The sequence below is a fragment of the Porites lutea genome, chromosome 4, assembly GCF_958299795.1.
Source record: "Porites lutea chromosome 4, jaPorLute2.1, whole genome shotgun sequence".
NCBI lineage: Eukaryota > Metazoa > Cnidaria > Anthozoa > Scleractinia > Poritidae > Porites > Porites lutea.
Window position 1 is genome coordinate 41,902,816 of NC_133204.1, and position 23,826 is coordinate 41,926,641.

A 23,826-nucleotide genomic window follows, 5' to 3' on the forward strand; every position below is an offset into this window, starting at 1 on the left:
TTGAAAGCTCTAAGAAATTTGTATGACCTTTTCATGGTCTAAATTTAAGCGGTTGTTTTCAAAATCTTGTCAAAAGGATACTATCTTTAGGGCACTTCCTGTCTTGCAACCCAGTTTTCTGACATACTATTTTTTTGTTTTAAGTGTTATTGTCTTGTTGACATTCACAAGCCTGCATGCAGATGTGTCATTTTAGTTTGCTGCACAAAGAAACGGGACTTCTACATAACAATGTGGCTTGTCATGCTCCACAATCCCACTTTTGCTTTTAAATTTTGAATACATTAATAACTTTTTTCAAGATGTTGTGCCTCACCAGACATATATATATCGTAGAAACTGTCATTTGAATGTATACAAAGCTGGTACAGTTCAGTTACAAGGCTTTTATTTTGGCTTAATTTAGCCTTTTCCAGGCATTCAAATACAGTGGTACCTTAATTTAACAAAGTGCCGAGGGACTGGGGAAATTTGTTCGTTACATCGAGGGTTTGTTATATCGAACACTTCCATTTAACGAATTTTCGGGAAAATGACTTAAATGTTCGTAATATCGAGGTAAAGTTAATAATTAATTTATAAAACCCAGCATTTCTAGATCTGAAAAACTACTGTGATAACATTTCTACTGAGCTATACATAGCTACGGCACTAGGAACTCAAAAACAGGCAAACAAAATTGCTTAAAGCTACACATGTACTGTACACATAAATTCTATCCTTGTTGGTCTGTTTGGCATTCATCTTTTATCACATGCTGACATTTATTCGCTATATCGAGGTAAGTTTTACGTTTGCGCTCGTGGATTGTGTTCGTTATAACGAGGATTTCGTTAAATCGAGGTTCTGTTCCATACATATTTTTAGTGTAATTTTAACTGGGCTCAAGGAAATCGTTTGTTATACCGAGGTTCGTTAAATCGAGGTTCCACTGTAGTGAGGCACGGTTGTACGCCTGGAACAAGCTAGGCTTAATTTTGAGTCTTACCCACTGCAAACTGAACAGAGCTTACCGGATTTTTCAGTAAAGAGATAAAATCTGGTTTAAATTTTTTCAAGGAAACCTCAAGTTCATGATAGACTTCAGGACTTTTCTTGTATAGTGATCGCTCTACGACTGCCTGGAGCTCCTTGTAAGGTCTCCATACCCCTAAAAGTTAAAGAAAGAAAACGTCAATAAAACGTTCAAAAGAGATAAATAGCAGCAAAAATAGCATTCCGTATACCTCCTCTCGTGGCCGCCATTTTGTTGGCGCGCGCTGAGCGTGCTCACTTTGTAACCAGGTCTTGCCAACTTCCGCAAAAGAACGAAAGCGAGCTAAGCTACCTGGCCTGATATATGTATAGATCACATGATGAAAAATAGTGAATGTCATTGGCTAACAAAGGGACGGAGGGTGACGACCCGAAATCCCCGCGTAAAATTGAACGCGCCAAAAGTCACAACCGCTACAAAGCGATTCCATTGTACTTCTAAAGAAAGGCGAGGTGATTACTGCAGCCGTTTTGGCTTCTAAATGCCCTCAAAGTGAATTTTTCCACCTCTATGAAGTATCGACGTCGCTGTGTTAGCTGCTTTTCAATAAGCATTTGACAGAGGTTAGTAAAGAGGTGAGGTACATAACGTTAACGTGATCACTTCGATCGACACGAACTTTCAGTGTTCCCGCTCCAGCTTTTCGAGTCTTTCGTCAGCTCTCAAATATGTTAAGTATATTTTGTGCATAAATTTCTTCTTCTTAGAAAATGATTAACTGATTTTCAAAACTATCATGTGATTGTTGACAACTGGTAACGTTTTTAAGATCAAAGATAACGTATGTCATGATCAGAGATCTAATTTGTAACGAGTAAGCAGATGAATATTTTAATACTACGATACATTTCATCTGTTTGTACCTCCAGCTAAACTAATCCAAATTTCCTTTCAATGATTTCAAGGGTAACATGGAATCAAACCGAGTTTTATTAACTCCTGAAGGCTGGGATGCCAACGACGATAAAATGAACCCAGACGTTAGTGATTTTGATGATACGGACAGCGAGTGTAACAGCTCATCACAATCAATCCCTTTAGCCAGATATCCTTCGCTGGCGGAACTCTCGTCGATAGCTACAAATTGCGAGGCGAATAAAATGGTTTCTGATGAGTCACTCGTGCAGGAGGAAAAGAATATGCCGGTTGCTGGCATCGAAGATTGCAAACATCAAATTACAAGTCAGCTGCTGAACAGTGTTTGGAATCAAGGACTTCCCGCTACCCCGCCAAAGTTAGCAGATACATCAAAGAACTGCACAAATCAAACCGGTGATGATCCACTCACACCTACAGCTAATCTTAAAATGCTTGTTAGTGCTGCAAGCCCGGCAATTCGCGATCGCGAGATAAAGAAAAGGGAACTCTTTCCTGGTCAAAATTCTAACACCTTCGAGGCACTTCACATGGCGGCGAGCTCGCTAATTTCAAATTCAAAACAGTCTGAAGCTCTTGTAGACGAAAAATTCATAAAAGAAGAGTCTTCCCAACTTGATTGCGGAGGAAACAAGATAACTGTTAGCAGAAAGGACAAATCGCTTGGCCTTTTGTGTCAGAAGTAAGTAGAAAATTGGAGATATGAGCGTTGCTAGTGATTAACTGTTTAGCGCCAAATTTGGCGAGAGGTGGCAATGTTTGAATTTGTAATGACAGTGGACGCGTTTTGTTTACGCGCCAAAATAGTTGCTGTTTTTGTTCTGTTCTGATGCTTCCTTGATGTTAAATAGTTTATTTCCCTTGGAGGCGAGATTAGGACTAATTTTCACAGAAACCTTCCATAAAATTAAAATTAAAAGGCAAACAGAAAATGGCATGACAACAACCTTGCGTTACACATGTAATGGCTTACTCATTTTAGAAGCTTTCTAATTAATGAAGTCACGATAATTTAAGTTTCTCAAAACAAAAGTCTGGTGGATAGTATTTAGAAGAAACATAACTTGAGATCATTTGACATAAGTAGCAAGTAAACATAAATGTGTAACTTAATTTCAAAGTGCATGTAGCTTAAACTACTGTTTTGTATTTCTAGACAAGTATGTATGCTCTATTTGCAACAGGTTTCTCTCAAAATACCCAGAATATCCAAAGAGGAATGAATTTATTGAAATTAGCTTGGATGACGTCGCAAAGGATCTCAGTAAGAAAGACTCTATTAATATAAAATAAAAATATAGATGAATCATAAGACAGGGACATGCTCAATTATAAGCAGTTCCAAATATTCCACAGGTACATAGCTTTTAATTAAGGGCTCTCTTAAATTTTCCTGGAGCAGAGCAAGACCCCAAGCCTAAAACAGTTGAGAATTTATGCAGAGGATAAGCCAACAAGCACTTTATAAGTGATACTTCAGCAGTCAAACCTCCTTAATGCAACTAAAGAGCCAAGTGCCCATTTACAGAGATGCCTGTTTTACAGAGCTAGAAATTGCATGTAAATATTGTTTGGTATCCTTGATACCAAGGGACATATCCATGATGGGGAGGTGTACCATCAGCGTGCAAAGAAAGTAGTGTCCGATAGCCGGGGGCTAGTGGATTTTGCTGTCAGGCTAGTGAAATCTGTTTTTAACTTGCCCAACGGGCAAGTGATGTTCTTTGAGGAATTTGAATAACAGAAGAAGTGTGAAATCAATTCTGCTTGATGAAAAGCTTTTGCGGCTAGTTGAAATGACGTCTGGGCTAGTAAATGCTAGCTTCAGCTTGCCCAAATGGTAAGCTGTAAAAATGATTTTTTTTGCACCCTGACCATGTTCATCAGGATACCTTTGGCTTTACCTTAGTTTGGGAACTTCAAGGGTGTGATCTTCCGCAAAATATTTCCCGTCTAACACACACGTGCTTCATTTGAAAGTATACTATCAGTAGTACATCATTCCACTTTAACGTTCCCTCCTTCCTTGGACATGTGTACCTGCCAGGGTGTTCATTAGGCATCGGAGATCGGAGAATTCTCCGGCTACTACGCAGATTTCTCCGGCTAAATTTCGATGGACTTTTTGCTGCAAAAACAAGCTGAGGTAAAAATGCCACAGTTTAAGTAATATATGTACTTGTAATTAACAAATTATTTGAAATCTTCTGTAGGTGTAGAAAGAAGACGTATATATGACATTGTTAATGTACTGGAAAGTGTAGAAGTAATCACCAGATATGCAAAGAACAGATATGTCTGGCATGGGAAATCAAGACTACCCACTACTCTAGTGAAACTTAAGGTAATTTAGACACATATGTAATGAGTTTACTTCATTAAGCAAAAGTTAACATGACAAACGTAGTGAACTTTGCAATAGGATGGCATAGTAAAGAAGATGTCAAACTGTGTGTGACAGGCATGACAGTAACTTACTCAGCATGTTGGTTGAATTTTTGTAGCTTTCTGGTACTGGTATCTATAACCCCATTCACACCAAAGCTTAAACATGGTTAAAAGCTGTTTAGTTAAACATGGTTCAAAATTGTCTTCTTCATAAAAGCTGGTTACGGACTTCTTCTATTGCAAATTATGTGCAAATTACAGAGTAAGTTAAATTTTTTTGAATATCGTGTACATGTAAAAATCTGAGTTCCAACTTTCCATCATTGCTTTTCACTTTTTAACCTGTTTAGTTGGTGTGAATGGGGCATATATCATATACCTGGAGTAATTTTGACTAAATTACTTGAACTTTTTTTGTTACACACAGAATTATGCTGTGTCACAGGGTTTTCAGTTGAAGCCTTCACCTTCAAGGAAGGAAAACCCCAAACCCAAAAAGGAAAAGGTAACTGATTTTTGTACATACTATGTACTGCTGCTTAACTTGTTACTGATTTGAAAAAGAGCCCCAAACTGGATCCTTCTTCTAAATTTCCTTGTGGTGCTTGTAACCAAGGGGCAAACTCTAAGGGATGTGTGGAATTGAGCCCTGATTGACATCCAACAAAAACCCTAGATTCTCTGAGCAGTTTTCATTGTGAGTCAAAGGGAGAATTTGACATCTGCTCATAGCAGTGTCATTAAGTTCTGAGGCAACCATAGCAAATCAAGATTCACCCGTGACATCTGACAAAGGAGCCTTTTAAACTCATTTCACATACTCCTTCATTAAATTTTGATGTCATTAGGAGTTGCTCATGAGAACTTCACTCCTGCCACCCCTTCAAGTGTTTGCATTGTTATCAAGGATGTACCTAAGGAAAAGCTAAGTAGGCAGGCTTATTAAGATTTTTGTTAGTCTAGCCAGCTTTTTACTTAACTTCAACTTAAAAATTACCCTATGTCTTTGTTTTCCTGTGTTATTTGCATCAGGTGTAAGCTCATTTTTAGCTGGTAAAATTTGCCAACAGCCACCTTCTAGATAAAACCCTGTGTTGCTCTGCATGTCACACAGCCAGGTCAACCTATGTACATTAACAGATGTAGGTTTTAAAAAGCTAACAAGTGAGTTGATATAACATATTGCATATTTCAGGCAAAGAAGGCTCCAATCATTCCACCATCTTCCAAATTGCCTTTACTTCTGCCAAAGGATACAAATGTCATGAATCTTGTCCACTCCCTAACTCCAACAGTAGGAGTGGATCAAAGTCTTATGCCACCACCACCCATGCAAGACACTGCAGCAGATGAAAGCACCAACAAAAAGCCAAAGTACAAAGGTATAAAAATGTCTTTGAGAATTTAACAGATTAGCATTTACTCTTAGTCTGCTTATAAATCATGCATTTTCTTTCAAATTCTTTTCTTAAATTTGCTTCCATAACAATAGTTTGGCATTGTACATTTACGCAACATTTTCAATTCTTTACCTAATAGCTAATGCTTGATTTTCAAAATTTGAACATGACTTATTCATAGGCCTAACAAAGAGATTTGCAAGTTTTTCTTGATTCTATTGTCCCCTGATTACCAGATGTGAGAACAGAGAAAACCAGATATAGAAACATGACCACAAAGCATCAGAGTCACTTATTTATTTTGATATATCGAGTGTGGGCTATTTTTTAAAGAAACATAATAGTTTATGATAAGGAGTGAGTTCTTTGATATCCAGACAGTCATACCATGGTGAGTACACTAGGTTTTTAAACTGATTTTGTCCATAAATAAAAGCGAAAACAAGTGCATTTATTTTGTGGATTGCATTTCCAGTGAAGATTTAATGCAACAATTTTTTTATGATTTTGAAAGAATGTGCTTCTGAAAATATCTTTGCATTTCTTAAGGTTCATGCTTGCCTCACCTTCAAATTTGTCACTAAACTTCTTTTTTACTGTGTTTTTATTATTTCTGGGCAGAAAACATAAGTGAGTACTGCAGGAAAGACAAGTCCCTAGGAGTGCTCAGTCAAAAATTCCTAATGATGTTTCTTGTTTCTGAGGTGAAGTCAAGCTCACATGTTATTATTCACCACATGATATTTCATATGTTATACTACTACATGATAAATGTGTGCAATTTGATTGGCTTAGAGCAGTGGTATTTCAGCTTAATTTGAAATACCTACATGTGAAAATTACAAACCTTTTTGGGGTAGTAGTATATTGTTTGTATGTATGTGATATTTGGCATAAAGACCCAGGGTGCAAAGAAAATCATTTTTACAGCTTGCCATTCGGGCAAGCTGAAGCTAGCATTTACTAGCCCAGACGTCATTTCAACTAGCCCCAAAAGCTTTTCATCGAGCAGAATTGATTTCACACTTCTTCTGTTATTCGAATTCCTCAAAGAACATAACTTGCCCGTCGGGCAAGTTAAAAACAGATTTCACTAGCCCGATAGCAAAATCCACTAGCCCCGGGCTATCGGACACTACTTTCTTTGCACGCTGAGTTGTGATATTTCAAAATTGTCTCAAATTTCACTCGCCTAATGGCTCGTGAAATTACTCATAATAATTTTGAAACATGGCATGTGGTATTTATGCCAAATATCGCTACAAATCATGCTGTTACCTATACTAATAACAAGAGATGTTTACAATGACAAAAAAAATTAATAATGATACAAAGGTTAAACAGAATTGTCACTTTGGTTCAATCAGAATCGATATGTAACTTTGGAGGATGCAGCCAATGTCTTGATAGGAGATGAAGAAGAAGGCCAGACAAAGTATAAAAGTAAGATAATTTAAACAGCCAAATCAGTTTAGACTTTTTTTTGTAGATGTATGTTTTTAACCATTACTCACCTTTAATCAAATAAAGTCAAACCTCCATGTGCGACCACCTCTTGTAAACATCCACCACTCATAACAACCACCTATCCAAAACACCAAAATGTTCCAAGTCAAAGCCTCATAGTTCGAACCTTTTGTAAGCAATAACAACTACTCTTTGGGTTGATGGTTTTAAAATTTCCCATTTTTTTTTAATCTCTCGTGGGCAACTACTAGATGGATGATCTGATATCTTTGTTTGCAGTACTTACTATGCCACTTAAGAGTATGCAAAGAACTTAATTAGTGTCAATTTGGAACTATCTTTTTACCCCAGTAGTATCACTTAAGGAGAACCCTAAACATGTTCATAACAAAACTATTTTCCTCAACAGCCAAAGTTCGACGACTCTATGATATTGCCAACATTTTGTCAAGTCTCCAGCTTATAGAAAAAGTTCATATTCATAGCATTCAGACCGGAAGGAAACCTGGTTTTAGATGGATAGGAATTGACCCTGACAAGTTAGAACTAGTGGCCTATACCCAAGGTAAGTATACCACGCATAAAAAATCTGTTCCTTTTGCCATAGCTTCGCTGTTGAACTTCAAAACCAGAAATAAAAAAGTTCTCAGTTAAGGCACTATAGTCGAAACCTAAGAGTGAGCAACCAACATTTTCCACTTGTTTAAACTGTTTAAACTTGCAGAGAGATTATTGGTTCTGTGATGCCACAATGGCCTTTAAGTTTGTTCTTTTGTAATGACATGTACATATGTACCATCAGTTGACATCGAAGATGAAAATTTACAAAACACTTGCCCTTCAGGCAAGTTACTAGCCTGTGCAGGCTACTGGACAGCACCTTTGTTGCACCATGGCCATAGGAATAAAATTATGGGTATGGGCGTCCACAATGTTCCAACCCTACAAAAAAGTCACCCTGGCACCCAGGCCAGCCCCACCTGCCCCCTCATGGCTTCACATTCAGACATCCTTTTGGCTCATCGCACGATCCTCCCCAATGTTTGGAAGGCTTCATGATTGTGTGATGTGCCAAAAGGATGTCTGCATCTGCACTTCATGGAATTTGCCACTCCTTAGTAAAATTGTAAACTGCAAGTCCCGAGAAGTAGTGTAATTTCCTCACAAAGAAGAAAGAAGTTTCTGTACCATAAAGTACTTAAATATTGAACTCTTTGGTTTGATTTTCCCTTTAGATGAAATTCAAAAACCACCATCAGTAAAGAGAATCTGCGCAGAGAAAAGCCGTGGCCTTGATGAAGGAGAAAGTAAGTGAAGAACTTTAAATATGCCACAAATAGAGTGATATGATACTGCTACATCTTGCACTGCTAGTCAAACACACGCATACAGTCCAAGTTCTAAAGAAAAAAAATCGTTGAAGATTAAAAATGGAACACTTACCGTGAGATTCCTTGAAGAATGTCTAAGTAAAGATCCTTTGCAGCTGACATGTTTACACTCTACACTCGTTCCCGGTCCCTCGCAGATTTTAATTCAAAGAAATTCCAGTTTGCGGATTGCGTGACACAAGTTGTGTTATCTTTGACAGGTGCTGTAGGGCGCCTTATAAGGCGGAGGCCGAGTCAACAGCAGCTCAGATCAGAGGATCCAGATGCTAGCAAATGCAAGCTGCCTCGTTCACAATCAGAAAGAGTTCTTGGTACTAAAAAACATTGTGGTGGCGAGGAAGATGGCTTTTCAGTTCAAGAACTTACGGCCTCTTACGGTAAGTTCATTTATGGGTGCAGATTGCACAAATGCGGCTCAGAGAAGGCGATGTTGGTTATATTGTAATATATTTACTGTACTGTAATGTAAGGTTTTCCAGAAACTAAACTGGCATTTTTTTCCCCCTGAATTGACAGGTGCTGATCCGTCTGCCGCGAGCCCGACAGAGGCAAAATTCCGCGCGGAGCTGAAAAAACTACACCAGCAATACCCAGATCATATCCTTTTATTTACCTGGTTATTTACTCACTATCTTTATCAAACTGTAATCTAAAAGGAACAATTTCCCCCATACTCAGGAGGGGAAGGAAAATTAAACTCGGAACGAGGGTCAAGGACAATCCTTCGCGGCTCACTCGCGTGTAACCTTCCTCTTTCAAAACTCTTAAACACCACTTGCAAGGATCCATGCAAGTTTTTGACCTGATCAGAAGTAGGTGAACATTTTTGACCGGTACGGTTCCACCTCTACGCGGACACGTGTAAACACCTGAACCGTGCACACAGTTTGTGCGGTAAACGCCTGGAGCCTATTTACGCGCCTGTGATAAAAGAAAAGCCATTCCAATGCTGACAATGGCAAAATTTGTACGGACTGGTGTAAACAGCAATGTAACATTACTGACAGGGCTGTCATTAAGAGACGGGGGCCGGGGATTTTCACCGGCTGCTATGAACGTGGCCCACCAAAAGAAATCCCTCGCTGTGTGATTCCCCGCCTACTGTGTTGTATTTCCCTGGCAACTTGAAATCTTAGTGACAGCCTTGATTACAGAATTTTCGCGATAGCGTGTAAACGGGTTTCACAGGTGAAAAATTCGCCCGTTCAAAATTTTGACCAGACCTGTGTCAGCGGGTTCATAGTGGAGAACTTGTTCTCGATGTTGAAGATTTGTCGGTACTTAATTTGTCAAACTCATGATTATTAACGGCTTTTTCAACCCGAGAGATCATTTGCAAAGTTAATGTACCCTTTCTGAGTTATTTTTGGCTCTTTTTATCTTTAACTCTTCTCACGAATGTCACAGCTGCTGTCCGCATGCAGACACTCGGATGATTTTGATGCCAGAAAAAGTCGGCGGTCACTGTTTATCTCTGGTACAGCGGAACTTGAAGATGCTCCAGAGCCCAAGCGAAGGCGAAGCGCCGACGATTTTTCGACAATCCTGCAGAAGACCGACAACGGATTCTCACATTCATCCACTTCGCCGTTCAAAAGCATTGATGATGGAAGAAAGGATCTTACGCCCTGCAGCCCAAAACAATCAAGTCCAAAGGCTTCTCTTGATCATTCCTCTCCTGAACAAAAGATTTTACTGGAGAGACAGAAACAACAGAAACTGTTAGAAGAGCAGCGAGGATTTGATTCACAGGATGAACTGTGGAAACGCATGGAACGTCAGTTGGAGAAGGCATTCCCTAACCCAGGACCAAGCCGTCCCATGATGGTACACCAATCGTCGTCTCCTTTACCTTATGATGAGCTTGTAGAACAGTCTTCAGTTGCCATTCAGGCTAGTCTTATCGACGACGTAAGCCCTCTTAAACCACTTAGCTATTACAGCAAGTTAAAGTCTCCGTGGAAAGACCCTGGATCTTTACAGAGCTCCCGTCAGGCTTCTGCCACGCCCTCGCCGATTCAATTTCAGAACAACTGTGCACTAAATTCCATGTCCAATCCGCACGCGTTGACGCCGACTCCTATTCTTCCAGCCACTGAACGCCCCATTCAAGTTAACAACTCGTGTCCTAGTAACACTATCTTCCTTCAGATTCCTGCCCAACCGGGTGACGGAGGGCCAGTCCTTTGGGCCACAGCCACACCTCCCTCGGGCAATTCCACGCCTTCTCCTGACCAGCTAATCAAGGTAATGGGGCAAACAGTCAACACACCACTGCTGTATAGTCCCAGGTCTCTCACTCCTACTCCAGAGCCTGGTAACATGGATTTGTCCCAAGTGTCTTCAGTAGTTGAATTCACGACACCTTGCATGACAATGGGTGACGTCCAGCAACCGTTGGCGGGAAACCAACCAGTAAATTCGGGTAACGCAATCCCATCGAATCAAGCCTTAACCATTCAACTTCCAACCACGCATCACCTTAGCAGCGTTGAAATGTTCTCTTCTTCTCCAGTATCTGGAAGTTTGGCGCACCTTCAGTTTAACACCCCGGTGATGAAACTCACAGACATTAACAAAGTTGTTCCTATAGAAACACCCACCACCACGGTCCAACTTTTAGCAGATGTTTCTAAACGTCTGTCTCTTCCTCTAAACAGTCATCAACCCAGTTAGGTGAATAAGAATTATTCTAATTTAGTGGTCTTCGACGCTTTGGGAAGTTTAGATGTTCTTGAAAAAGACTGAAATTTTCTTGATATGGCTGTTTGTCTTACGTCAAGTAAACTGGAACAGATTACCTCTTGACAGTAATCCTTTAGACGTACTTCGCTGAAAGCGCCGTTAAAGGACAGAAAAGTTGAATTCATAGCACTTGAGGAGACAGTCTCAAGGCCGAAATCAGAATGTTGATAGTGGTATCAAAATAGAAGGAAAAAGATAACTAACGCCGGAACGCAAGATAATATAAAAAAATCCTACTTTTCATAAGTATTCTAATTGATTTCTCGACACCGAGTTCAAAATTTTCGAAGAGTTTTTACCTTTGCAACACTTTTCTACTGTATCTGTTTCCAGTTAAGAATATTTTTTATCAATATTTTGTATACATTTTTTGGCACAGAAATTGGATAGAATTTTAGTATGTTGGCCGCCCATCATAAGTTTTAGAGCTAGAGCTATTTAGCAATTCTTACGTTACTGAGGGTAGCGAGATTTCTTTCTGTTTTGCAGATGGGAGGGGAGTTGATATACGAATTTTTTATTTTTATTTTAAAATACCAGTCATTGGCAGAACAATATTTTATTTCATTATATATGTTTTTTAAAAAAATAATATACGAAAATTGATGATTTACTCAATGACTTTATTTTCAAAAGTACAGTTTTACAGCTTAGCATAAAATCTTTTTAAGTAACTAGTGGGTCTTCAATCCACGCATTATTGTCTTTTATTCGAAAAATTGTCCCAGTTATTTAAGATAAAGGGTGTGTTGAATTTGTTTACTACTTTTGAGTGTTAGTAAAATTGCAAGGCTTCGAGGTCAACAATAAATAGGCGTCCGTATATCTCATGCTTCGGACATTTTATCGTATACCAAGTTATTTCAGTCAGTGACGTTATTAAATTCAGCTAGTAGAATTCAAATTGTTCAGCTTGGTGTTTTACTTTCTTATAATTCTCAATCTAACATTGCTCGCATGTTTAGAATGGAAACCGTTACCGTAATTACTCTTTAAACGCCGCCCTCGATTAATCGCTGCACCCAGTTAGAAGGATGCTACGTTTTTTCGAGGATTATAGAAAAAAAAACTTGGTACAACTCGGAAATCTACACCATTCAGACAACTAGATATCAGCAACAATAGGCGAGAGTGGAACTTTAAACACCTTTCTGTTTCACATAGTATTTACAAATTATTTACCGCAATTTTTGTCAGTCATTAAAGAAATGCGATTTTGAAATAAATACCCCGTTAGAAAAGCGTAAAATTTAACAAACACCCCGGCGTTTAATCCAGTGATTATGGTATTGAATGTTCAAGGTAGTCTAAGTCAAGAGTTTGCCCAAGTTCGTGCGGAAGGAATACAGAGTTTACGCAACGACGTTTTTGAGCGGCGCAAGTCAACCGGAAGTGGACTTTTTGCAATCTTGGGGAGTGATTTTGACCAACTTTTCGGGCAAATCATCTGTATGCGAGTAAAGACACTAAGAAATAAAAATTTGGTAGCGTCACTTCCGGTTGACCTGCGTCGCTCAAAGCCACTTTTGCTTTAATAACGTCCCGAAGGTGTCAAAAGTATAAAAACGGCCGATAGGTGAATTAGGTCCAGCGAAATGAGCGCCATGTATTTTTCACGTTTACTTGCCCTACGTGTCAAGTTCTTTGTTGGTAAACGTTCAACTTCCATTATTTGAACATGAGTGGAAGGTTAATTCAGCTACATAGCAATCCTATGCAATGACAAATCTTGGTGGAAGTTTCCTGAATGAATTTCCCGGAAGTGCTGGTCGTCATATTTGTGGTATCCGGAATTCAGCTTTTGAAATCCGGAAGCTAGCGAACGACTTGAATCTGGAATCCAAACTCCAGTGACAAGGAATCCAGAGTCCAATACTGTCTTGGATTCCCTTATATGGGGCAACTCTGACCTCGTTCCCAGGGTCCTCTCCTGCTTCCAGCTTCCAACAGCACGAGATGATGTGATGTATAAAGGTCGGTCTGCCGATACTTTCACTTTCCTATCTGTACCAGAAGGATCCTCCCGGGCAGTCCCCAACACAATCGCGCTGTTCAATCTGAAAAAGGCAGTTCTCTTGTCTTATCACCGGTGTTTTATTCCGTCTAATAAGCCACGTGAGACGGAACGATGTCAGCATTCACCTTTAATCCAAAGTTACCACTTAATGTTGAGTGCTGTGTTTAATTTTTCTACTTCGTGGTATTTTGTGTGAAGCATCTCTCTTGCCTGAGTATATGAACAAGATGAATTAGTTGTGACACGACAGAACTTCTGTCAAAGGCAGCGAAATGGATCGTTCTCGCATTCCTGTAAACCCGAGGTTTGCGGTGACAAAATAAATTGATATGTATGAAACTTTCCACACGAGCGTTAATCTTGGGCGCGATCCATTCAACCAAAATTTCCGCAAATTTCGTCTAAAACTCAAAGCATCGGTTCGGTCCAACCGGAAAAGTTTCGAAGAAACTGGTCCATATTTTGAGGTGGACCACTTTTCCCGGTCGGACTGGTCTGAATTTTGGTTGAATGGATCGCGCCCCTTGCTACACTTTGTGTGCTGACAACTCACTGGAGCGGAATGCAGGAACGTTCGATAAATGAAGTCAAAAAAATAAAAATGGGCGGTTTATACTACATTTTTTAAAAACTATATAGTTAAATTGTCAGCAGTTGCTCTTTCTCATGAAACTGACGTGAATATTCCTACCTTCTCAGAAGATTCCCCGCCTAGCCATTCACTGAAAAATGTACAGAAGTATAAAAAGAGTAGTTTGGCAAGGACAACATACAAATAGAGCCTGGATATAATTTATCTTTTATTTTCGTAAACAACCAACAGATAAATTTGAAAGGACTACTGTAGGTACTCACTCGTATAGCTTTTCCACTGCTGGATTTTCACTTGGTTTTCTTGATCTAAGCGAAAACACAATTAACGTTAGCACCAACTCCAAAATTGTAATACGAAAAAAACAAAAAAAATACGGTTTAGCGTTTATAAAAAAAGAAAAGTGTCGCATTTTGGACTGAAAAGAAATGGCAAACTAATAAAGATTGCCTCGAAACCGTTCCTGGTAATGATTTGTCTTTCGCGCGTTAGTAAGGAGCTTTAGCAATGGCGACGGTAACGGGAAGGTCAAAAAGCGATAGGTTAAGAGTACGCACAGCTGTAAGCAGGGCAACAACTAAGCCAGTGTGTGCCACAATTTTTGATACATTTCTTAGTCGTTGCTGGACGACTACGAGTGTCAACCCACTTGAAACTTATCACCATTCAAAACCGATTCAGTCCAAGCTGTGTCAAAGTATACCTCCTGCGCTCTCAATAACAGCGGGTTAGAGCTACTGAAGTTTGAACGACCAAGAGACAATAAATGCAATGACAAACGAAAAAACAACTAGCAGTTGATACCTGAGTGAATTATAAAGTTCATCCAATCTACTCAACAATTCTTTTGACGTTTCCCCGTCGCCAGGTCTTATTTGGCCACCTCCATTGAGACAGCCTGTAACGGAAAATAAGACAAACAAAAAACATTTACACCTTCTCAGCCCTATTTAGCAGCCATATTTTGGAGTCTTGTAGCTATTGCTCATTCAGAATAACGTTGCTTTCACCCCTAACCAAAGCTACAGGGTAAGACAAACACTTGGCAAGTTTAGAGAGCAATACTTTCGGAGATGAGCGGTCTTCTGCATTTAAGGGCGCCAATGACTAAAGACGTCTTACTTTTTCGTCTACAGCTATTTCGAGAAAGGTTGTCGGAAAAAGTGCACGCGACAATCCCGAAAGTCATTGTGGGTGGTTTTGAGTTCTCTGTTTTTCAAAGAAATTTGAAAGAATTGGCAGGAAAGGCCATGGAAATGTGATTGCGAGTGGTAAAGGAAAGCAACAAAAGTAGGTTCCACAGCTACAGTCGTCAGGAACAAAGTATTGTTCATATCCCATGTTACCTTTCGGGATTGTTGCGTGCACATTTTTTTTCGACAACCTATCTCAAAATAGCTGTATATGTTCTGTGCGTGAAAGATATTCGCTAATGTTTATGCCTTGAATTAACGAGCCCATTTCTTTTTACTCACCTCCCCACTAACTGGACACCTGAACTAACAGGCTGATTAAGGTAACCTTCACACGGCAACGGACAATTTTTCGATCGGTTAAAAATTCGTGTGTTTTGGTGTTCTCTTCATACGGCACCACTTTAACAGGGGCGCATACGAAAATTTAGACGCCAAGTTCCGTGTGAATAGAGCGTAAATCCCGTGTGAGGAAAGTATCTGGTGACGTTTTTTAAGCCGGTCGAAAATTCGTCCGCGGCCGTAAGAACTAGACTGTCCACAGTCCTCTATTCTTCCGTAAGATCGTCGAGATCGAGCGCTTTGCGTTACGGGCTGCCATCTTGCATGAATGTCAAAACTATTTGGGAGACGCTTCCTAGCAAACCGTCCCCTGTCCCTTAATAAGTAGTTTGAAACTCATCCAAGATGGCTGCCGTAACGCAAAGCGCTTGACGATCTTACGGAAAAATATGGGACTGTGAAAGGTTTATTTTACTAGTATTCAAAGCTCACTTTGATTGTTATACACGTTCATACGCACCAATGGTTTAAGTTACCCACCCAATGATCAAATAAAATAAAATGAAATAAATTGCGAGTCATACCTGATGGGCAGGCCATAACTTCCACAAAATGGTAAGGAGATTTGCCACGCTTGAGTTTTTGGACAAGATTCTACAAACAGACGAACAAAAAGTATACTAATTAATAATCAGTAAAGACGGGTTAAGCATAACCACGCATAATAAGGAAAGGGCATGATCTCACGCTAGGTTACCAAGACAAAACAAGTTTAACAGGTTTAACTTTGATATATTCACTTTCATACAAAATGAGCTGTTGTAATTCCCCGCTACAAAAGCTCCAGGGAAAATGGGTACATGCCTTGTCCCCAGTGATTTCTGGGATCGTTTGGGTAGACAAGCGTTGTTATGATTGGTCGATGGTATTCAAGGCAACCATTAACCAATCATAAGTGACGCTTGTCCACCCAAACAATCTCAGGTATGGTTGAGCGGACAGCTTTCACCCATCGTCCTCATAGTTTTTGGAATGAAGAATAAAGAAACAATAACAGAAGTTTCTTTTTATAAAAGATTAGCTAACTGCTGCGCAAATTACTAGTGACACTGGCACAATATACGCACCTGAATATTTCTAAATCCATACGCTGCTGCAAATTTCAAGACATCTTGACCGTCCACCTTGCGAGAGTAAAAACGGATGATTACTATCATTCTACCAAGAGTCAACTCAAAAAAGCTTTCACAAGTGTGATATTGTTGTGGAATTTAAAAGCAACGGCTACGGCGCGGGAAATTAAAATTTCATTGAACTGTTCCGGTCGTAACCAATTCAAGACATTAGCTGTACCTGTAAAGTGACTTCCTTAAAGTCTTTATTTCTCAGTGTCTTGTAAGTGATATCATCTATCGTTCTGCCATACAACTAATGAAACGACACAAGTGAGTATGAACAACAAAGAGAAGTGATGACGTCACAAAAATTACATTTGTGAAATTATGGGAGAGGGTGGCATACCCAGAAAGAACAAGATGAGACATGTTTACTTGCCAAAATTTAGCCTGTTAGTGTAAGTTAGCGGGGAGATATAAGCATTTTTATGCTCCAATGACCACAATTATATATCCTTCTAAAATAGGCCGGGTTGCAAAAAAACGTCTTAAGATTAAGGGAACTCCTAACTATATTTCAAAACAATTGGTTATTATTCCAGAACAAGAGGTAAGAGCCCTCTTGTCTTAAGAAGGTTTTATGCAACATAGACCTGGATCGTAAACATTACGATCCAAACTAATTTTAGAAGGATTGGCGTCATCAGAGCATAAACAATTTGCACTAAAGGGCTGATTTTTGGCAAGGAGGCTTTGCTCATCTTGTTCTTTTTGAGCATGCCATCCAATCCCGTCATTTCTCATATTTGAATTTTTATTTGCTACAACTCCCTCCTCCACCGGCGCCTCTTTGTGCCGATGGGAGACTAGGCAGAGGCGAAAGGAAAGTGCGTGGGGGTCGATGGGAGGTGGAAAGAAGTTCAAGGAAAACGCTTCGGCCGCTTTTTCCCGCCTTTTTCCTGCCTCTTTCCCACGTGAAAGAACGGGTGACGAAGTTCTAAGAACGTCTGCGTGGAAGGCTAATTTAACAGAGATTCTCAGTGTAGCTGTAAAAGTTTAAAAAACATTGAAAACGAAAATGGAAAAAAGTTAGCTTCGTGATATCTTTTCCAACCGTGGTCAAACTTCAGAGGGTTTTTATTCTACTAAGTGGGAATTCTTTACGGTTAAGTGGAAACATGGCCAAGAATACATAAACTGCTAGGAATGTAACGATCCTCTAATTTTTCTCAAACTAATAAGTTACAACTTGCCTCTCTGGCTGCAAAAGTCAAGATATGTTCCAGATAACCTCCCTGAAATACATGTGAAATCATATTAACACAGCACAATTCTTCCTGAGTGAAACAGGACAAACATACGGACATTCTTGAGTCTAAACATTTTGAACAAATTGAGATTTACGAAAAAGTCACAAAGTTCTTTGTCGGGTTAGCTGAAATGATCCGAATGATCAGTCGAGTCTGAAGCTTTTCAAATATCACGTTAGTTCGAATGACCCACAAGAGATCTACAGGAAAACTGAACAATGGGATAATTGTTACAGACACCCTGGCTGGATACTGCTGGGATTTTATATTTGGCTACGAAGTTGAATATGTTCTCCTCGCTGCTTCTATAAGAAATGAATAGGGCAGCAAATGAGAAATTAAATTTTGATCTTAGCGTTTAGTAAAGGGTTAAAAAACCACTCTTACCGAACCACCGCCAGAATGGCCAACAAGCTCATCTCCGTCAACACTTGAGAATCTTAGACATGACAGAAAAAAGGGGACAAATTAGAGAGGGCTTTTTCAGAGGAAAAAAGGAAAAACAAAAAAGAAAAAAATGAAAAAGAAAGAGTCACACCACAAGAAAACAATGGTACACTTACAGATTATCTAAATGCGCATTCTCGAGCTCTGTAAAGCTAACTTCTTTTTCTTCAAACATCTTTTCAAGTTCAACTACGAAACAGAAATTGAATTACACATGAGTTAATAACCTAAGAAGCAATAAACTGAACCCATATTCATCCACAATCACCTGCTGTCCAGGAACTTTACTTTAGAGGATTTATACCTGACATCAAAGAGCGTGCGAAACGACGCACGACCGACGGCAACGGCAACGAACACGTCTAGCTTGGGACCAGGGACCCGTTTCTCGAAAGTCCCGGTAACTTTTCGGGCCCGAAATCAAATATTCAAATCGAAATATAAAGAATAAGAGTTCGGTTCGTGGCTAGCAAACTACTCCATTTTGTTTCATTAACTGATAGTTTTATCATGTTAGATGCAAAACTACTGGAACCTCTATCTTGCATGTGAACCAAAACAGCTTTGCGGGTGCATTAAGGTGGCTCGACTGGATTTTTTGGGGTTGATACCTCCCAACTTTGAGCATTAACTACGTCGGCATGAGTAAAGATGTGGAAAAAATGTTACCACAACTGTATTATATAAAGATGAAAATTTCTTATGATCTGGGTTTTATTGCAATCGGAGTCGCCATGGCAACGTAATGACGCCAATCAAAAGCAGCTGAATGCAAGTTAATAAAATTCTTATTACTCGCGATCGCCCAGAGCAATTCCCCTCTTTTTTTGTATGCAGTTTTCAATGGAATCAAATCACTACGAGATGAAGCCTCGTTCCCAAAGCTTATCATTTTCTTAATATATCAGCGAATTGTGTAGGTAGCATGCTATTTCACTGTTTTTATTATTCTTAAAACTACATTTCAAAATATTTCGAAAACGCTCTCATAGAATTTGTTCAAACTATGCCATAATGGAGGCAATTATAGCAGGTACATACTCCCTAAAGCGATTTCTTCAAAAAACTCCTGGAACAGAGAAACACAAAGATAAATGAAAAACGTAATGGCGTCATTACGTTGCCATGGCGACTCCGATTGCAATAAAACCCAGATCATAAGAAATTTTCATCTTTATATAATACAGTTGTGGTAACATTTTTTCCATATCTTTACTCATGCCGACGTAGTTAATGCTCAAAGTTCGGAGGTATCAACCCCAAAAAATCCAGTCGAGCCACCTTAATTATCGGGACTTTCGAAAACGAGCCCCAGGCTCCGCATTGGGGGAAAAAGGAGAAAAAATCGGTGAGCGAAGCGACCCGAGCGGTAGTCTGGGCAACCTCGTTCCCAGGGTTCTCTCCTACCTGTCCCTACGGAGCGATGAACAGATTGATGAACAGCGATGAAGGGAATGGTGAAGGGTAGGAGACGGGGAGACGGGTAGGAGAGAGAACCTGGGAACGAGGCTGTAGTATGGGGAGGGAAAGGGTTAGGGTTAGGGTTAGGGTTAGGGTTAGGGACCACCGTTCGGGTCACTTCGCTCACCGATATAAATTTTTCTATCACGCTCCAATCACAGGAGACCCTTGTTTTTCTTTAGTTGCTGTGGTTATTTTTCTTCTGAATTAAGAGTGGTTCAGTATGCTAACCAATAACTTACGTGTAGAAATAACGCAATCCACATCTCTGGTTCTGTATATGTCGTTATAAAAATCTTCTCTGGAAGCTTCAAGTTTCTTATCATAACAAGGCATAATAGTTACGTGGTAAATATCGTCAGGTCTGTTCAAGAAAAATGGTAAGGCACAGAAAACTTTTAAAATACCTCATGAAAGGAAAGGGACGAAACAACATTATTTGTGCACAGTGATAGACTAGTGATGGTGACTTTCAAGCTTGGTGAGTGCATAAAAAAGATAATTTTTCAGTCAGTGACACAGGCGCCCCGGGAGAAAGAAAATAGGGACCTTAAGATGCGACGACGGCGACAGCAACGGAAACGTCAAAAAAGCAATAGGTTAAGATTAGCAAAACAACAACTCTGCACGTGCATCACACTTTTTTGTACATTTCTTTACCGTCACAGCATGACTACGATGTGAAAGTACCTAATTTCACGTTTTATGGAGGACGTAAACGAGCCACTACGAAATTTTCTTTCTCTTTCTGAACTTGGATATGGTTTTAAGGAATTCAACTCCAAGGGAGTTCGTCCAAATTTGACAAAGTAAGTTAGTTGGAACTGTCGCGATGAAGATTGAATGAACGCGAATTCACTTTTTAGGCGATGTTTTCCCTGCCGTCGCCTTCCTCGGCTCTTAAGGTCCCTCATTTCCGAGTGCTCCCAACAGGAGTGGAACCTAGGACTTTCTGGTTACCGACTAGTCCAGATGCTCTACCACTGAGCTACAGGGGACTCATGGAAGCTACTAATGGCCATAAAACTGGATTGATTTGACAGCCATTTTGGTTTGTTTGTTTGTTTCTCAAAGTGGTAGCATGCGAGCAAGCTCTCCTATTTGGACGAGCAAAGCGAGCCGCGCAAGAACGCACGAGCGAGCGGCGAACCCGCGAGGGAACGCCCCCCGCGGTCGCGTCTCCTCCCGCGTGCCACTCGCGCGTGTACTTTTCACGATATCCCCCAAATGGAGAGCTTGCTCGCAGGCTATCAAAGTGCCCTCTTCAGTCTATCCTCCCACGCAGACGTTCTTAGGGCTTTGTCACGCGTTCGTTGGGGAGGATTGCATGACAAGCCGAAAGAACGTCTGCGAGGGAGGGTACCTTAAACAGTCGTCCTGAAAACCTTTGCTGACATCAGTAATAAACCCATAAAAAGAAACATTAGCGTTACACAAACATCCCCTTTGGGAATCCCTGATTTAATATACTTCATAACTAAAAGTGTAAAAAAACGATGGAAATTCCTATTCATTTCAACGTCATACGTTTCGTCTACAAATTCTACAGGTTTACCTTTTTTCTAATGATGCAGCAAAATGGCTCTTCACTACAGAGCCCATGATTTGTTGTGGAGATTTTGTTGTGCTAAAAAAGACAAACTGATGATTAGAGATAAAAGTGAATTATTTTCTAAAGACACTGATTGCTCTTTGAAGAACTAAATTGACAAACTTGAAAATGCAAAGCGAATGAAAAGCACTGCGATTGAGAATAAGCTGTTCCCTTTGAGTTCACTAGTATTCGGAACCATTGACAACGACGACGGTGGCAGCAACGACAACGTCAAGAACATGCATCGCACTATTTGGTGCCTTTCCTTGTCGTCCGCGGAACGACTACGTTAGGAGGCACTGATTTAATAGCGTACTTGAAGCAACAACAATGACGATTGCAACGGAGAAAGTAAAAAGTAAAGAAAAGCGACTTTGATGAGCGAAACAACAGTCCTGCATGTTCACCACACTTTTTATTACATCTCTTTGACGTTCATTGCACGACTTCAATGTGAAACGTCCTAACGCCACGTTCTATGGAGGTCATTGATTCACACTCACTTTTTGTAATATAGGCAATTTTACGGCGCGCACTGATTGGTCGAGAGCTCTGATGGTCCATTAGAGTATAGGCCATGGAAATTGCTATAGTCAGATTTGTAAAATGTAAAGAACTATGAAGTGAGTGCTGTTTGTGCACCGCACATACCTTATGTAAGGTAAAATATAACTTCCATGGGTCTTTTCAGCATAACATACCCAGCCTGCCAAGTAAAAAATGGTAAAAAACAATAAGTTTTTCACTCAGTTTTTCAACTCATGTTGACAGGACTGTTGAATTTCTGGACCCACAGTAACTGACTGTTCGAGGTCTCCTCAAATTATACTTCCTTACATTAGCTGTATGTATGATCATTGATCTTAAAACGTCAACTCAAAGCAAAATACAAAATACCTTCTTCTATTATAATGAAAAAAAAATCAGAGGATGAGCTTGAAAATTCATGTTATTATACTACTACATGAAAAATTTCTGCAATTTGATTGGCTTAGAGCAGTGGTATTTCAGCTTAATTTGAAATACCTACATGTGAAAATTACAAATCCTTTGTGGGTAGTAGTATAAACAGATAATAGCATGATTTGTACGTGATATTTGGCATAAATACCACTTGTGATATTTCAAAATTTTCTCAAATTTCGCTCGCCTAACGGCTCGTGAAATTTCGTATGACAATTTTGAAATATCACTCGTGGTATTTATGCCAAATACCACTACCAATCATGCTATTACCTATACAAATTTCCTTTGTGTCCTAGCCGTAATAAGAGTAATTCATGAATAACTAGGGCTAGAAGACAAAGGAAATTGAGATTCAACCTAGACTGAAAATTTTTAACCTGAATTTATTGACCTGTAACATATACAATGATCAAACTACAACGTGTTCATCTCAATCCTTCAATTAGAAATTCTACAAAAATATGGCATTATTGAGTCATCTCCAAAACTTTATTACCCTTACCTGGACACGCAGAGGCAAGCATGGGAATCCCATTCTTTTGTTCTGACTGATGATCCTTCATTCTTTGTACAAACTCCCTTTGACTGAGAAAGAAAAAAGAAATAGCTATTTTTTAGTTGGTATTGTTTGCTTTCAGATTTTTAAGGACTGGGTCTAATAATATTGTATTATATTATTGTTTAATACAAGATAAGTTTTTTTTATTAACTGATTCCTAATCATTAAAAAAATGCTTTTAAAGACCCACATTTTTAAGGTAAATTTTTCCCTCCAATTTAGGTCTACAGAGTCAATTTACGTACCTTTCAGCCAGACTGAAATCTCGTGAAAAGGTGATGTCAAATACATAATCAACACCTGAAATTTGAGATTGAATATAAAATGAAAATGATTCATTTCAGTCCAGTAAAAGAGCTTGGTTACTTTTTAAAATAACTTGCTGCAAAGTACTATCAACAGATGTAAAGTAGAAACTTTTTATCTTACCTAAGTCTTTAAAGAACTTTGTAAGCTTTTGTGCTGTCTGAAAATTAAAAGTACTGGTAAGTTCATGATTGGTGGTAGATTTAAAAGGAATGTAGAATGACCATTTCCATAGAATAAAGGACATTCTTTATGGTCATGCAGTTGCTTCAATTGTGATTCAAGATCTTTCATTTATAAATTGGCAAACTAGTCATCCAAGATATTGCTTAGTCCATTAAAACCTAAGTTCAGTATGCATATGTTGTAGTTAATTTGTTATCGCAGGGAATTTTTGGTTTTCTTTTGTTTTTGGATATGATAATGTATGCGAATGAAGTTGAAAAAAAAAGAAAAGAAAAAATTACCTGAGATAAAAAATTAACTACAACACATACACTCCACACTGTAGTCCATCCATAATATGGGTGAGGATAATTTGTTTATGATCAAAGCCTTTCTTTATTTGGTACCTGTATTCTCATGATTGTTCGGAATTAAAATATTAGAGCAGAATAATCTAAGATGTTACTTATTTTATCAACTGTAATGAAAAAAGTACGTGCAATTTTGATGCTTATG

The 23,826-nt window shown here is 39.2% G+C and overlaps 2 protein-coding genes across 2 annotated transcripts; one reads left to right on the top strand and one right to left on the bottom strand.

Moving 5' to 3' along the window:
- Positions 1 to 1,414: 1,414 nt before the first annotated feature.
- LOC140933651 (uncharacterized) lies at positions 1,415 to 11,918 on the top strand. The gene is made up of 13 exons (XM_073383256.1): positions 1,415 to 1,611; positions 1,942 to 2,594; positions 3,097 to 3,176; positions 4,126 to 4,256; positions 4,728 to 4,805; positions 5,496 to 5,682; positions 6,322 to 6,404; positions 7,068 to 7,143; positions 7,577 to 7,732; positions 8,403 to 8,474; positions 8,759 to 8,935; positions 9,075 to 9,155; positions 9,955 to 11,918. The coding sequence occupies exons 2-13, from the start codon at positions 1,948 to 1,950 to the stop codon at positions 11,232 to 11,234; spliced, it is 3,048 nt and encodes a 1,015-aa protein (XP_073239357.1). The 5' UTR covers positions 1,415 to 1,611; positions 1,942 to 1,947; the 3' UTR covers positions 11,235 to 11,918.
- Positions 11,906 to 23,301, bottom strand: LOC140933645 (cytosolic Fe-S cluster assembly factor narfl-like). The gene is made up of 16 exons (XM_073383251.1): positions 23,269 to 23,301; positions 23,085 to 23,139; positions 22,783 to 22,865; positions 21,966 to 22,020; positions 21,276 to 21,347; positions 19,963 to 20,084; positions 18,376 to 18,448; positions 18,200 to 18,251; positions 17,756 to 17,797; positions 16,741 to 16,815; positions 16,515 to 16,571; positions 15,972 to 16,041; positions 14,717 to 14,810; positions 14,176 to 14,220; positions 14,012 to 14,042; positions 11,906 to 13,530 (listed from the first exon to the last, which is right to left on the bottom strand). Exons 3-16 carry the CDS (start codon positions 22,841 to 22,843, stop codon positions 13,459 to 13,461), a joined length of 921 nt encoding a protein of 306 aa, XP_073239352.1. The 5' UTR covers positions 22,844 to 22,865; positions 23,085 to 23,139; positions 23,269 to 23,301; the 3' UTR covers positions 11,906 to 13,458.
- Between the last annotated feature and the right edge of the window lie 525 nt (positions 23,302 to 23,826).

Coding starts and splice junctions, on each gene's coding strand:
- LOC140933651 (XM_073383256.1), top strand. CDS start 1,948: ATGGAATCAAACCGAGTTTTATTAACTCCTGAAGGCTGGGATGCCAAC. Junction 4,257..4,727: donor CTACTCTAGTGAAACTTAAG/GTAATTTAGACA, acceptor TGTTACACACAG/AATTATGCTGTGTCACAGGG. Junction 9,156..9,954: donor ACACCAGCAATACCCAGATC/ATATCCTTTTAT, acceptor AACTCTTCTCAC/GAATGTCACAGCTGCTGTCC.
- LOC140933645 (XM_073383251.1), bottom strand. CDS start 22,843: ATGAAGGATCATCAGTCAGAACAAAAGAATGGGATTCCCATGCTTGCC. Junction 18,252..18,375: donor AATGCGCATTTAGATAATCT/GTAAGTGTACCA, acceptor GTCATGTCTAAG/ATTCTCAAGTGTTGACGGAG. Junction 16,572..16,740: donor TTAAGGAAGTCACTTTACAG/GTACAGCTAATG, acceptor TACTCTCGCAAG/GTGGACGGTCAAGATGTCTT.